The 16195-nt window shown below is 44.9% G+C and overlaps 2 protein-coding genes across 3 annotated transcripts in view; both read right to left on the bottom strand.

The window, feature by feature from the left end:
- XCR1 (X-C motif chemokine receptor 1) overlaps positions 1-16148 on the bottom strand; it is a 99720-nt gene extending 83572 nt beyond the window's left edge. Inside the window, exon 1 of the mRNA XM_039228321.1 lies at positions 16107-16148. The gene's annotated coding sequence lies outside the window, so the exon portion shown is untranslated. The remainder of the gene's footprint in view (positions 1-16106) is intronic.
- On the bottom strand, positions 10310-16195 carry LOC120229363 (C-C chemokine receptor type 1-like). Of its 2 annotated transcripts, XM_039228319.1 has the most exons (3): positions 16107-16167; positions 13470-13575; positions 10310-12597 (listed from the first exon to the last, which is right to left on the bottom strand). In XM_039228319.1, the coding sequence occupies exon 3, from the start codon at positions 12549-12551 to the stop codon at positions 11469-11471; it is 1083 nt and encodes a 360-aa protein (XP_039084250.1). In that variant the 5' UTR covers positions 12552-12597; positions 13470-13575; positions 16107-16167; the 3' UTR covers positions 10310-11468. The 2 variants fall into 2 exon arrangements, with proteins under 2 accessions (XP_039084250.1, XP_039084251.1); XM_039228320.1 differs by lacking the exon at positions 13470-13575 and having other exon boundaries at positions 16107-16195.

Raw genomic sequence — 16195 nt, 5'->3', positions numbered from 1 at the left:
ATGGACTTCAAAATCACTCTTCTTTCTTCAAAATTTTATCCAGCAAATTGCATGGTAGAAGGTGGTCCTTATTGCACTGAGTTCGGAGTGCCTGATTGAGAGGAAGAAATGAGTATGACAGCGAAGGGAGGGTAGAAATCAGCCAACATCAGGGCGTCTGTTCACCTTGTGAGCTCAAACTCACAAGCCGTGAGATCATGACTTGAGCAGCAACCAAGACTCGTCCACTTAACCTACTGAGCCACCAGGTACCCCTCCTGGTTGTTTTTTAGAGCCATTGTTCCTTGTTTCTTATCCTGCTGTCTTGATGTCCTTGGGTATTAGTATCTTTGCTTTCTTTATCGTGTTTCTCCAGCTTTAGTTATTAGAATCGCCTTTTTAATTTTTTACTACAATGTCACATGTAAAATAATGTACTAAATATTACACTTAAACAAATACATGTATTTTAATTATATGTGCCAGGTACGCTTCTAAGCACTTCAAATGCATTAGCTCATTTAGTTGTCGTCACTGCACAGTTAGCTAGATACTATGTTCTCCGGTACACAGGTGGAGTCTCTGAGCCATTAATCAACGTGCCATCTTCACACACCTGATTAAAGACCTAAATAAGAAATGGAATATATTACGCTCAAAGGAAAAAATATATGGGACAAAATGGAAACATATTAGTACTTAAGGGGAGGTAAGAAGTTCTTAAACTACATTTAAATGACATAAGCCAACAGAAAATATTTCATAGATTTCATTCCATCAAGATTAAGGATTCCTATTCAACAGAGTACATAAAGTACTATGCAGCTGAGGTAATGATAGAAGTCACTTGCAATGCCTAAAGCATTTTAAAAATATAATTTATTGTCAATTGGCTAACATACAGTGTGTGCAGTGCGCTCTTGGTTTTGGGGGTAGATTCCCGTGGTTCATCGCTTACATGTGCTCATCCCAACAGGTGCCCTCCTCAATGTCCATCACCCATTTCCCCCTCTCTCCGACCCCCTCCATCAACCCTCAGTTTGTTCTCTGTATTTAAGAGTTTCTGGGGCGCCTGGGTGGCTCAGTCGGTTGAGTGTCCGACTTCGGCTCAGGTCATGATCTCACAGTTCATGGGTTTGAGCCCCGCATCAGGCTCTGTGCTGACAGCTCAGAGCCTGGAGCCTGCTTCACATTCTGTGTCTCCCTCTCTCTCTGACCCTCCTCTGCTCACGCTCTCTCTCTCTCTCTCAGAAATAAAGACACTAAAAAATTTTTTTAAAAATAAGAGTTTCTTATTGTTTGCCTCCCTCCCTCTCTGTAACTATTGTTTCCCCTTCTCTTCCCCCATGGTCTTCTGTTAAGTTTCTCAAGTTCCACATATGATTGAAAACATATGATATCAGTCTTTCTCTGACTAACTTATTTCACTTAGCATAATAGCCTCCAGTTCTATCCACGTTGTTGCAAATGGCAGGATTTCATTTTTTCTCATTGCCAAGTAGTATTCCGTTGTATATGTAAACCACATCTTCTTTATCCATTCATCAGTTGATGGACATTTGAGCTTTTTAAGAAATGAAAATCCAGTGGTGCCTGGTGGCTCAGTGAGTTAAGTGTTTGGCTTCAGCTCAGGTCATGATCTGTGCTGAGAGCTCAGAGCCTGGAGCCTGTTTCAGATTCTGTGTTTCCTTCTTTCTCTCTCTCTCTGCCCCTCCTCCACTCATGCTCTGTCTCTCTCTCAAAAAAAAAAAATAAATAAAAACAAACAAACAAATAAATAAATAAAACATTAAAAAAAGAGAAATGAAAATCCAGAATATAAAAAAGACTTTTGCAAATCACCAAGGAATGACAGCAAACCCAACTGAAAAAAATGATCAAAGATGAAAACAAGTAATTTACAGAAGAAATTAAAAAGCCACACAAGCATGTAAAGAGATATTATAACTCATCGATAATTGGAGAAGTGTAAAATGAAACAACTATGAGTGTTCCTTTACTTGTTTGATTAGCAGAGATTAGAAAGCAGTATAAATACAGTGTTGGGAAGGACGTTGGGAGAGGAACCTTCAAACACAGTGAGAAGCAATGTAGACCAAACTCATGTATGTCTTCTTGCGATCCAGTATTTCAAATCCAAGTCTGTAGGAGGATATTGATGCTTTATTAATGAGAGCACTGGGTTGGAAGCAGTCTTGGCACCCATCCCTAGGAGGGTATCCAGATTGGTAAAACATGCAAGGTACATTCTATGGAGCACTGTGAAGCAGGTGAAAGAAGTGCATTGGATATTCTACATAGCAACATAGATGAGCTAGTGAACCACATGCTACGTTGAAAAATGAGAGACAGATATCATTAACCTAAATTAAAAATTGTACATAAAAACGATAACACAGATTCTTGACACATAAGAAGAAATTAGAATTATCAGCATTTCCATTTCAGCCAAAAGAATTGAAAATGGGGTCTCTAAGAGATAGTTGACATTCATGTTCATAGCAATGTTATTCACAAAAGCTAAAGCATGAAAGCAACTCGTGTCTGTTAACAAGTGAATGGGTAAACAAAAACAGTCCATCATACAATGGAATATTATTCAGCCTTAAAAAGGAGGGAAATTCTGACCCAGGCTATAACATGGATAAGCCATGAGGACATTATGCTGAGTGAAATAGCCAGTTACAAAAAGACAAAATTCTGCATGAATCCACATATATGAGGGAGGAATAAGGAAATTGTTGTATGGAGTTTCAGTGTTACAAGATGAGAAGAGTTCTGGAGATGGACGGTAGTGATTTGTTACACAGCATTATGAATGCATTTGTAATGTACTGAACTGTATACTTAAAAATGGTTAAGATGGCAAATTTTATGTATATTTTACCACAGTTTTTTTAAAATGAGGAAGAAAAGAAAATGAGGCACATTAAAAACCTGATCAGCAGACTTACCTTACAAGAAATGCTAAAGGAAGTTCTTTCAGTGGGGGGAAAAATGCTGATTCACATCATAAAAACAGAAAAAACTAACGTAAATCTCACGGTGATAGTAAAGAAATAGTCATAGTTAAATTCTGCAATATAGTAATAATGGTGCATGACTCATCTACAACTCTAAGATTTTTTAAAAGTGTAGAAAAAAACTATAATGACAATAATTTGTTATTAGTTACACAATATAAAAGCATGCATATTGTAACAGCAATAAGCTATAATATGAGGGGGAGGAGAGGTAAAAGTGTAACATTTTTGAATTCTATTGAAGTTAAGTTGTTAACAGTTTAAAAGGGTGTTGTTAGTTTAAGATGTTATAGGTAAGCCTTATGGTAACCACAAGGGAAATGCCAAAATATTTACAAAAACTAACACGATAAAGAAAGCAAAGATACTAATGTCCAAGGACATCAAAACAAGACAGCAGGATAAGAAACAAGGAACAATGGCTCTAAAAAACAACCAGGAGGGGCACCTGGTGGCTCACTGGGTTAAGTGGCTGAATCTTGGTTGCTGCTCAAGTCATGATCTCACGGTTTGTGAGTTCGAGCTCCACATTGGGCTCTGCATGGACAGGTCAGAGCCTCTTTGGGATTCTCTCTTTCCCTCTTTCTCTGCCCTTCCCCAATATGTGCTCGCTCTCTCTCTCAAAATAAATAAATAAACTTTAAATAAATAAATAAAAAATTAAAAACGAGGAAACAAAGCATCAATAGCAAGTCTTTACTTATCATTAACTACTTTAAATGTAAGTGGATTAAATTCTCCAATTAAAAGACATGGAATGGCTGAATGTATAAAAAATCAGATCCAACAAGGAGCACCTGGGTGATTCAGTCAGTTAGGCATCTGACTTTGCCTCAGGTCATGATCTCGCAGACCATGAGTTTGAGCCCCATATCAGGCTCTGTGCTGACAGTTGAGCCTGCTTCTGATTCTGCGTCTCCCTCTCTCTCCGCCCCTCCAACACTCATGCTCTCTGTCTCTCTGAAAAATAATAAACATTAAAAAAAATCTTTAAAAAATCAGATTCAATAATATGCTGCCTGCAAGAAACTCATTTTAGCCATAAAGACCTTCATAAGGTGAGAGTAAAGGGATAGAAAAAGACATTTCAAACAAATAGCAACCAAAACAAAATGCAGGAGTAGCTGTACTTCTATCACATGAAATAGACCTACAACCAAAAATGGTGAAAAGAGACAAGAAGGTCATTATATAATGACAAAGTGGTCAATACATCAATAAAATAAAACAGTTGTACATATTTATGTGCCCAACATCAGAGCACCTAACTATGTACATTTTTTAAATGGAGAAGAAACAGAACTCTAGGAGACATAAACAGTAATACAATAATGGTTGAGGACTTTACTATCTCACTCTGAACATGGGATCTGGATGAACATCATCCAGACAGAGACTCAAGAAGGAAACAGCAGATTTGAACAACACTGTAGACCAAATAGACCTAACAGACATATACCGAAAATCCCATTTAACAACAGCAGAATACACAATCCTCTTGTGTACATCAAACATTCTCCAGGACAGACCATATGTTAGGTCACAAAACAAGTCCTAGCGAGAAGATTGAAATCACACAAGTATCTTCTCAGGCCACAATGGCATGGACTTAGAAATCAGCAACAAGAGGAAAACTGCAAAATTCACAAACATATGGAAATTAAACAACACTTTCCTGAACATCAGATGGATCAAAGAAGAAATTCAAGGGGGAGATACAAAAGTTCCCTGAGGCAAACAAAAATGAAAACAACATACGAGAACTTACTGGATATTACACATAAAAGGATGAAACTGAACCTCTATCTTATACCACTCACAAAAATTAACTCAAAGTGGATTAAAGACTTCAGTATAAGACCCAAAACATGAAACTCCTAGAAGAAAACATAGGAACAGACCTTCTTGACATGGGTCTTGATATTGATTTTTGTTGGGTATGTTACCTTAGCCTAGGCAACAAAACAAAAAATGAACAAGTGAGTCCACATCAAATCAAGAAGATTCTGCACAGCAGAAGAAACTGTCAACAAAGTAAAAAGACAAGCAGTGGAATGGAAAAAAGTATTTTCAAACCATATGTCTAAGGGATTAATATCCAAAATAGACAAAGAACTCATGGAACTCAATCACAACACAACACAACACAACACAACAAAAAAAACAAGCCAAAACAAACAAAAACCACAAACAACAAATAACCCAATTAAAAAATGGGCAAAGTACCTGAATGGATATTTCTCCAAAAAAGATGGATGTAAGGCCAACAGGTGTATGAAAAGATCCTCACTTGTCATCACTTGTCATCAAGGAGACACAAATTAAAATCACAATGAGATATAATCTCACACTTGTTTTTTTTTATTTTTTTAATGTTTTATTTATTTCTAGGAGAGAGAGAGAGAGAGACAGCGTGAGCAGGGGAGGGTCAGAGAGAGAGGGAGACACAGAATCTGAAGCAGGCTCCAGGCTCTGAGCTGGCAGTCAGCACAGAGCCCGACGCGGGGCTCGAACCCACGAACCGCGAGATCATGACCTAAGTGAAAGTCGGATGCTTAACCGACTAAGCCACCCAGGCGCCCCAATCTCACACTTGTTTTAAAAATCATCATCAAAAAGACAAAGAGGTAACACACACCGGTGCGGATGTGGACAAAGGAGAACACTTGTGCACTGTTAAGATTGTAAATGGGAAGAGTCATTATGGAAAACGGTATGGAGTTTCCTCAAGAAAACTAAAAGTAGAACTCTCCTCTGACCCAGCAATTCTACTCCTCAGAATATGTCCAAAGGAAATGAAAACAAATAACTCGAAGAGATATCTGCATCTCCATGTTCATAGCAGCATTATTTATAACAGTCACACCATGGAAACGACGTTAAGTGTCCATTGGTGGATGAATGGATAAAGAACTGTGATGTGTATATATACAGTGGGACATTATTCAGCCATTAAAAACAAGGAAATCCTACCATATGTGGCAACATGGATGGACCTTGAAGGCATCACGCTAAGTGAAAAGTCAGATGGAGAAAGACAAAATCTCACCTATATGTGGAATCTAAAAAACAACAGTAACAACAAACTCACAGACAATGAGATGAGATCTGTGGTTCCCAGAGACAGAACGTGGAGGAGAGGGAATGGGAAGAAGGGGGTCAAAAGGTACAATCTTAAAGTTAAAGGATTAGTAAGTCCTAGAGACGTGATGTGGTTAAAAGAGTAGATCCTAAGAGTTCTCATCATGAGGAGAAAGACCTTTTCCTCTTTTCTTCTTCTTTTTTTTAAATTGTATTTGTATGAGAAGGTAGATGTTAACTGGACCTATTGTGGTAATCATCTCCCAATAATGTAAATCAAACCATCATGCTGTGTGCCTTAAACATGTACAGTGATTATATATTGATTATTTCTCAATAAAACTGGGGGGAAATTCTTAGAATAAGATTTCTGCTTTTGGTCATTTCATTTTTTAAAAATGTTTATTTGTTTATTTTGAGAGGAGGGGAGGGGCTGAGAGAGAAGGAGAGCAAGAATCCCAAGCCGGCTCCGCACTGTCATCATGGAGCCCAGTGTGGGGCTTGAACCCACAAACCGCGAGATCATGACCTGAGCTGAAGTCGGACGCTTAACCGACTGAGCTGACATTCCCACCACCGGTGTGCAGGGTTCCCTATCGTCCACATTATCACCAGAATTTGTTCTCTTGTCTTTTTGATAACAGACATTCTAACAGGTGTGAGGTGATATTTCACTGTGGTTTTGATTTGCATTTCCCTGATGAGGAGTGATGTTGAGCATCTTGTCACGTGTATGTTGGCTATTTGTGTATCTTCTTTGGGAAAATGTCTATGCAGTTTCTTCACTTAGTTTTAAATTGGTTATTTGGTTTTTTGCTATTGTATGAGTTCCTTGTACGTGTTGGATGTGAACCACTTATGGATATGTGGCTTACAAATATTTTCTCCTCTTCCATAGTTTGTCTTTTTACTCTGTTGAGTTGCTTGGGCTGACAACTTATGGGCCAAAAGGTAAGGAAGGGCTCAGAAACTGATGGAAAGAAAAGCAAAAAGACATCGGATCAAGCTTGAAGGTTCCCACTGGATAGATCTGGGACAGTTTGTACATCAAAACAATAAAGGTAATATCAGATTCTATCCCATTGAATAACAAAGGAATCCCTGAGGTCATGGTGATATAAATAAATAAGTTAATAAATACGTAAGTGGAGGAGAAAAGTTGCTTTTTTTATACGGTGAAAGGCCAACTAATAATAGACACTTATTAATAAAGTACCATATACATTACAACAGAGAAGCCTGGTGGAGACTTTCTAAAGGAAGTGATGAAGTTCAACATTCTGGGTGAGGGCAGGTTGGCCCCGTGCACCCCCCGCTATGGTGTCCGGGGAACAGGTTATCTCACAGCTCACTTCTGTGAGATTCCTGCTCTAGTTACATAACCCGAATCTAATCATCAGGAAGCATCAGCAAACCCACAATAAGGAACCCCCTTCCAGGTGACAGTAGCCTTCAAAATGCCGTGGTCGGTGAAGACAAGGAAGGTCTGCAGAACTGTCAGCAAGCCATCACAGCCAAGAAAACTGTGATTCTAGGTCCGGGGACTCTGAAGGGCATTATTTGCAAAGTGGACAAAATCAGAAAGAAGGCTACAGATGACACGATGGTGTTGTGTCGGTGAGCTTCCTGTTTTCATTCTGCGGGAGAGCATCCTTGTCACTAGTAAAAGCATTCTGAAGGACGAAAAGCTGATAAGGCATCATATTTGTGCCCTGCTCTGGAATGGTCCCAGAGAAAAATAGTACGTTTATATCCATAGATCTGCCTGTCTATCTGTTGAGGGAGAGAGAGATGATGAATTAAAGCAAATGTGGTAAAATGCCAACAGCAGGTGTGTGGGGGGGGGGGATCTGGATGAGGACGATGGGAGTTCTTTGTGCTATTCTGCCAACCTTTCCGAAGGATGAAATGATAGAAACAGGAGTCACATGGAGGTGGGGCGTGACTGGCACAGACCAGAGCAAGGAGGAGAGGTGGAGACAGGAAGGGCTGGAGGTGTGTTGAGTAACTTAGGAGAGGCATGGGCAGGGGGTGTCAGATCTCTTATCTGAGACTTGGAGAAAGATCACCGAAGAAACAGACTCTTGACCACAGAGAACAAACTGATGGTGACCAGAGAGGAGGTGCGTGGGGGAGGTGGGGGGAAATAGGCGATGGGGATTAAGGAGTGCATTGTAGTGATGAGCACTGGGTGATGTTTGGAAGTGCTGAATCTGTCGTACACCAGAATCTAATATATTACACTGTATGTCAACTAACTAGAATCAAAATAAAAACTTGAAAAACATTTTTTAATGTTTATTTTTGAGAGAGAAAGAGAGTGAGCAGGGGAAGAGCAGAGAGAGAAGGAGACACAGAATCCAAAGCAGGCTCCAGGCTCTGAGCTGTCAGCCCAGAGCCTGATATGGGGCTCGAACTCACAAACCTTGAGATCATGATGACCTGAGCCAAAATCAGATGCTTAAGTGACTGAGCCACCCCGGCACCCCTAAAATAAAAACTTAAAGAAAATAAAGATCAACCCACTTTCCTTGCTTTGTTTCATTTAATCCTCCAAAGAATCCCACGAGGGTAGACACTAGTCTTATCCTCGCTTTATAAAGAAATTGGGGGCTCAGAGATTCATCCGTTCAACCAGCATTTACTGAGTGCTTACCATGGTCCAATTGTACTGCAGCTACATGAAAAAAATGTCAAGTGTGATTGCACGTGTGTGTGTATATCTAGAAAACAATCCAGGAAGCAGATGTGAGGCAAAATTAATGTGCTAAGAGAGGTGGTGGGTACATGTGCTCTCGTTTTCTTCTTTGACCCTTCTAGATGTTTCCGGTTTTCTACAACGCACACCATTGGCTTTGTGACAAGTTAAAAAAACAAGTATTATTTCAAAGATGGAATTGAAGGGTGTTATAATGACAACACTTCTCATTATGATGTGTTTGTGATCAAGTATTGTTTCCGACGCAGTCTCATGTACCAAAGTGGTATAGACAGCTGTTTCTTAATCCCGTTATGGCTCCGTCTCTCCACACCACAGTGAAGAAACGGCAGGGTTACAAGTGGGAAGCTGACTCCTCCCTTGACTCTCGCAGCCTGGATTTGCCTACATTTTCTGTGTGGAAACCTAAGTCCAGGGCTGGGTGACCTCCTCCTCAGACAAAACATTCCCAGACCTCCATGATACCAGTCTCTTTGCACATGGAAGCGCGCATACATAGCAGGTCCCTCATTGAATGGGAAGGCGGCTTGATAAAAGCACATCCTTGGGTCCAAAGAGAGAGTGGCCAGCCCGATGGGGTCACTGTGTCGTATGGTGGGACACCCATTTACTTTGGGTACGTTCTTTCATTTTTATTTTTTTAATGTTTATTTATTTTTGAGATAGAGAGAGCATGAGCAGGGGAAGGGCAGAGAGAGAGAGGGAGACAGAGAATCCAAGCGGGCTCTGTGCTGTCAGTGCAAAGCCCGATGTGGAGCTTGAACCCATGAACTGTGAGATCATGACCTGAGCCGAAGTTGGATACTTAACTGACTGAGCCCCCTAGGTGCTCCTGCCCTCCCTCCCCACCTTAGGGTACTTTCTGATCGCTGGATTCCTTCCTCCCCTTTGTTGCCCAGGCTCCAAGGGCTCTAGGGCGGTCCCATCTATCCCGCCTGGGCTCTCCCAGCACCCTGTGCCTGTGTACCTCCCAGAGCGCAGAGAACTCGCTTTGAAGGACGCACATCCTCAGTCACTGCTGGATTGAATTGAGTCCTTCAAGCAGATATGGGGAAATGCATGGAGTAAATCAGGGTGTATCCCTGCGGTGGGGTTCAGTGCAGCCACCAGAAACGATGCTTTACAATGATTTATTCACCTGGGAAAGTGACCCCAGCACACTTCTACTTAAAAACAACAACAACAACAACAACAACAACACGAGTACAGTTAAGTGCACCTTTGTCACCATCATAAATACACAGAGGGAAAAAAAATCAAACTAAAAGAAAATACACCAACGAATGCACAGTGGTTGTTTTTCAGTAGTGAGATTATGGGTGATTTCGGTGTTTTCTTTTTCCCTTTGTGTTTTTAAGCTATTATTTTTATGTACCACTTTTGAGAGACACAGCATGAGTAGGGCAGGAGCAGAGAGACAGAGACAGAGACACAGAATCTGAAGCAGGCTCCAGGCTCTGAGCTAGCTGTCAGCACAGAGCCCGACGTGGGGTTCAAACCCACAAGCCGTGAGATCATGGCCTGAGCTGGAGTCGGATGCTTAACCAACTGAACTACTCAGGCACCTCTAAGCTATTTTTGCTATTGGGGAAATGGTTTTTAAAGAAATACATCTCTAAGGGGAAAGGGAAGAAAAATGTGACTACCAGGAGCCCCCTGGTGAGAGAAGAAATATGTTCCTTTGAGTTAAGGGACCTCTCAATCTTCTCCATCAAGACCAAGTCTCCACCTCACTCTCCCTGGCAGGTACTCTCTTCCCTCTCAGCCTCGGACACCGTCAGCTTGCACACCAGGTCATTATTTGTTGATGGGTCCGAGGTGGCAGCCAGAACTCTGACCCCTCAAACCAGAAGGCTTGGCGGGGGAGAAGAGGAGCGGGGGAGACAGGGAAATCCACCCTGCCTCCTTTTGCCTGATAGAAATTTCTGCGATAAAGCCATCAGAATGTGCTCCCAGGGTCACCCTAACTTCCAAGGAAGGGAGATTCCGGAAAATATCCAGAAAGAAGAAAATGGTCAATGCATCAGGCATGTGATCCGTGTCTAGCCCACAACCTGAACTGCTTGGTTTTTGCAAATATAAACATTCTCACAAAGGGTTTACTCGGTCCTACTGCCAACAGCAGTTCCCCAATCCTATTTCCCATTAGGGCTTTGGTTGTCCCGCCCTGAGTTCTCTTTTCCTCAGGGTTTCCAACAGCCTGCAGCGGTGGGGGGGTGGGGGAGGTGAGGGTGGGGAGGGGCTGTGGGCTCCTGATTGGCTCTCCACTACAGAGTAAAGTCAAGGGCAGAAATCACTTCTTCCGAGTTCACTGGTGGTGGGGGCAGGGGCTGCTGGGGGGCTCGGGGCTCTGTTTACAAATGTTAATGCTCACAAATCTGAAATCCTGTTTGGATTCAGTCCCCAGTCTTGGCCCCAGTCTTCTGGAATGTCCCATTTGGCTCATTCATCTCCTTCCTACCAAGGAGATGTTCTTGGAGAACACTCATGGCCCAGAGGGAATGTAGTCTACACCGCCTTTAAACTCGCTCACCCCTACGTGGCTGCAATTCCGTGGTATGTCAGGTGTCCGAATCTGGCCAGGAGGCCCAAGCCACCTCAGCTCGGGTCAGCGTGCCTGGCAGGTCACCCTGGCTGGGTCCTGCATCAGCCTCCAGGGCCCCGAGTCAGAACCCTGCAGAGAGCTCATGGTCTGCTGTGGAGGGGGACATGGAGCTGGTCCTCTCCAGCCTCTCCGTGGAGAGGAAGGGGAGCCATTTAGCCAGGTGCACGGCCAGGACCCTGTGGAAGAGCTGGCGCAGGTACTTGCGGAACCTCTCCCCCACGAAGGCGTAAATGACGGGGTTGACGCAGCAGTGCGTGTAGGCAATCACCTCTGTCACCTGTATGGCCAAGTCCAGCTGTTTGCTCTGCCGGCACTCATCGGTGAAAAAGGTGTCTTGGAAAGCAGAGACCAACATGGCCAGGTTGTAGGGGGTCCAAAAGAGAAAGAAGACGATCATGATGACGAAAATCAGACGGACAGCTTTGGCCTTCTTCTCATTTGGCCGTCTGAGCAGAATCCTTATAATCTCCGTGTAGCAGATGATCATGACCAACAGGGGCAACACCAGCCCCAGCATGTTCAGCTTCAGAGCCTGAAACCGTTTCCAGGCCTTTAGGTTTTCAGGAGGGAAGTGAAGGCTGCAGGTGGTATGGAAGAACTCCCACTGGATCCTGGAAAAGTAAAAGCCCGGGACGGCAGCCAAGATGGCCAGGACCCAGGCCAGAGCGCTGCTGAGGATGCCGAAGAGGACAGTGCGGACCTGCAGGGCGAACACGGCGTGGACGATGGCCAGGTACCTGTCCACCGTCATCAGGATGATGAAGAAGATCTCGCTGTACAAGCCTATGTAATAAAGCCCCGAGAGCAACTTACAGGTGCCGTCGCTGAAAATCCAGTCATCCTTCAGCTTGTAGTCAATCCAGAAGGGCAGCGTGAAGAGGAAGAGCAGGTCAGAAATGGCCAGGTTGAGGAGGTAGATGCTGGTCATACTCTTGAGCCTCTTGTACTGCATCAGGACCAAGAGCACCAGGACATTGCCCACCAGGCCAATGATAAACACCAGCGAGTACAGTGGGGGCAGCAGCTGGGCCCCGAAGGCCCTCTCTGCCCCCTTCTGGCATGGGGTGATGCCTCCATAGTCATATTCTGTCGTCGTGTCATAGCTCTCTGTAGAGACAGTGATTTCCGTGCTGGCTTCTGTCATCCTGGCGCGAGTCTCTGTTTCCTTTGCTGTGAAAGGGCAGTGGGCTCTGGGCAGCAAAGACAATGCAGTGATGATTAGAAGCCTTCCCCCACCTGACAGCTGTTTTACTGAGTGCCTACTGTGTACCAGACCCTGGGATGTGATGCTGAGTAAGGGGGACCTGGGTCGTCTCTGCCCTCATGGAGCCGGGAGCCTCACGGGGGGGTGGGGGGGGAACATGCAGGAGGTAAACTAATGAGCACCCGAGTGGTTCATTCCATCCCTTTGGCGGTAAGCATCATGCGGAAGCCTGGCGGCTGGAGAGAGTACGAAGATGGGGGTGGGGGGGTCTCTCCACACTGCTCCTAACCAGTGCTTCCCACGGTCTTGGCATTGGACTGAGCTAGACAACCCCTCACTCCCAAGCAGGTGCCACTATTGTCCCCCCGTTTAGAGGTGATGATGCAGATGTTCAAAGTGGTAAGGACAATATTTATGGGAACAAGCGGGTGGAGTTCAAACTCAGGCGTGAGTTGCTCTCAGGCACATTCCTGAAACCATTGGCACTTCTGCCTCCAATCACAGAGCCATGATTTTGCACCGCGGGATCTCAGAAGGATGCTGAGAGTCCAAAACTTACAGAGGGATCTTCATGGCCACAGGGGCTTAAGAGGTTCTTAGCTGGGGATGACATAGCGCCCTGGGGGCACATGAAAATGTGTGGGCTTTTTTGCCGGCGGGGGGGGGGTTGCCCCAGAGACTAAGGGATGCTACTGTCTGGCCGTTCATCAGGCAGGATGATGATCATCATGGATGTCCTGCAACGTGAAAATTGTCCTGCCCACAAGACCCGTAATGAAGTTCTAGAAGGCCAGCCCATCTCTTAGCAGATGAGGGCAGTGAGGACACAAGAGTGGGGCAGCCTGGCTCATGTCATACCAGCCCAGATGTGGCACAGGTGGGTCTACAGGTGACTCAGTAGACAGCTTGTGATCGGCGTGAGGAGGATTCCGAGGAAAGTACAATCTGGGAAGAGTGGGGTGACCTGGTGGGAAGAAGAAGGGGTGGGGGGCAGGGGAAGAACTCACAACAGCTTCCAGCCATGAAGTGTCATGCAGCGACCAGATGGTAGCTGGAGTGCTGCTGAACTAGGCTCTTAGATATTTTTACCCAAGGTTGCCTTGAAACAAACAAATACACAGAAGAGCCACTAGATCGCCTGCCTTTGTAGGACTTCCCCTAGCCCCAGACGTTTGGCACGCTATTCCAATCTGTTCCAATCACTTACTGAAGACACCTCCCCCAAGGGAGCATGGATGGGCTTCGGTGTAACCTACCACCTGTGTGACTTTGGATAAGTTAATCTACCTCTCTGAGCCTCAGGTTCTCATCTGTATTGTGGGGAAGTAACCCTTACCTCGCAGGGCTGCTGTAAGGTGATGCATGTACGAGAAAAGCCACACCTTGGTATTTATCAGGCCATCAGTAAATATGATGAGTCCAGTCTCAGGCTTCGATCCTATTCTGGCTGATGCATCCCACTCCCCAAGTCCCCCCCCCCCCCATCAGCTCTCTCTGTAGTCAATTTGGAAAATGAGTTCTGCGTGACAGGGGGTGGACGGTGGCAGTCCCTTCTGTCCGAACCACGCTTTGAAATTTACAGTAGGTGACCAGCAGTCTGAATCCATTTGACATAAACACCGATCATTAAAGGAGCTGGTGCCCCCATCATAACTCCCATCCCGAATCTGGAGTCTGGAGTCTTCTAAATTGCTTAGTGGAGGTTTCCAGCTTACAAAATTCACATTTCTGCAGTGGCCATTGGAAAATATGGCAGACAGGACAGGGCGGCAGAGTGGGGTCGGGCATCCTGGCCGGGACACCGTCATTTCCTGTCAAATCCATCCCTGTGGCTCACTCGTCCGGCTCTGGACTTGCCTACACCTGCCCAGCTGTCCTTCTGGGGAAACTGAGGCCGGCAGTCGCTAACCAGCCTGGGTGGGCAATTTCTGACTTCCGCTGTCACTGCCAGTATGACAGGCCGGCTTGGCAGACAGAGCTTTTGGATGGGCTGGCAGGTTTACGGTGAAAGCTAGCAGAAGCCTGGGAGCACAGAGAGCCACTGCTGCAAGACCGAGCCCAGGAGCCTAGCTTCTGGGGGAATTTTGGCAAAGATTGAGTCAGCATTGCCCGTGCCGTTTGAACAGAGAATCACCTTCACCACCCTACCCCCTACACCACGTCCAGCTTCATTTACAATTTTCCCAGCTTGCCAGGCACCAAGCAACAACCCCACAACTCCGGGGGAGAGATGGGGTGGGGGTCGGGGGGAGAGGGGTCCTGCAGGGAAACAGAAGGACCATGTTGCAATCGAGCCCTGCAAAGCCCGAGTCCTGAGTCTGCTGCAAAGTTGGTCCCAAGGTCACTGCACGGTGATCAGCTGGAGCCCTGGAACGGGGAACCTCGCAGTGCCCGGATCATCTGGCCTGGGAGCAGGTGAGAAAAGGGCTGTCTGTGGGGAGAAGACACCCAAGCCCCGTGGCGTGCCGTGGCTGGCTTATACTGGTTCGTAAAAAGCAGTCACGTACATCTCTCCTGAAAGCTGCACTCAGGGGTTTGTAGCTTGAAATCAACCATAGTGGGAATATCGACGCCATAGAAATCCACAAATACTAGAAGTCAGGGCTCTTTTTTTTTCCCCAGGGAGAGCCAGGGGTTAAACATTTATTTACCGGCCCTTCACTGCCCACAGTCTGAGTAGCCTAGAGCTCTCCCCCTAGTCAGAGTGAGGACTCGAGCGTCAGCGAGTGGTGCACAGCCTCGAGACAAGCTATGTAAACCTCTGACAGCTTCTAACTCGGAAAATCTGGGGCACTCCAGATTTTATGGAGGAAGAATTGATGTAGATACCTCCAAGTAGCCCCCGTGCCCCTCTATCTTCAGAACCAATTCTGACCTGCCTCTTTGTTAGTAGAACAGAATGGATGCATCCCAAGAGGACATCTCCCCATCTTTGGGAGGATAAAATCCTACCTCCTCCAAAGACAAATCAGCAGTCCTGATTGTGAGTTTCCTTAGTTCTAGTCTTCTCAAGAAACTGGTCCAGTATCAAATCACCCTGGCATCTGTAACGTTTTTCTTAATTAACATTTCCCTTTTGCTACAATTTCTTCACACACCATGTTTGGGTTTTGTTTACACAGGGAAATTTGGCAAGTGATTTCCTCTTGAATAGGGAGGCTCTTGTTTCTTAACAGACTTGAGAAAGGCTGATTTTCTCAACCAGTCACCAACAACCAATCACTCAAGAAGGCTTCCCTTTTTAGCAAGAAAACCCCTATTTTATATCTGAGTGCACAGACTCAGAAATTCACCCACTGTCAGGATTGCTCTATAATTAAGTGCCTTACAGATGCATTGATGGGCTAATTAGACATTTGCATGGCCCTCAAAGAATCCCTCACCTTTGAGGAATGTCCTGCGGTGTGAGGACCACAGTCCTGGCTACATGCATGTCTTCAAACAAGACTGCCCTCCATGGTGACCAACAAGACAGAAGAGACAAATACCACTTACTCTGGTCTCCAGGGGTTTTGTCCACGAAGTCTTTGTTTATGGAGCTTTTAGAATTTTCATGAATTCGAGGCTCAACGCCTTGATTGAAC

The sequence above is a fragment of the Hyaena hyaena genome, unplaced genomic scaffold, assembly GCF_003009895.1.
Source record: "Hyaena hyaena isolate Hyena2069 unplaced genomic scaffold, ASM300989v1 scaffold_30, whole genome shotgun sequence".
NCBI lineage: Eukaryota > Metazoa > Chordata > Mammalia > Carnivora > Hyaenidae > Hyaena > Hyaena hyaena.
This window is presented reverse-complemented; position numbering and strand designations above follow the sequence as displayed.

Coding starts and splice junctions, on each gene's coding strand:
- LOC120229363 (XM_039228320.1), bottom strand. CDS start 12,551: ATGACAGAAGCCAGCACGGAAATCACTGTCTCTACAGAGAGCTATGAC.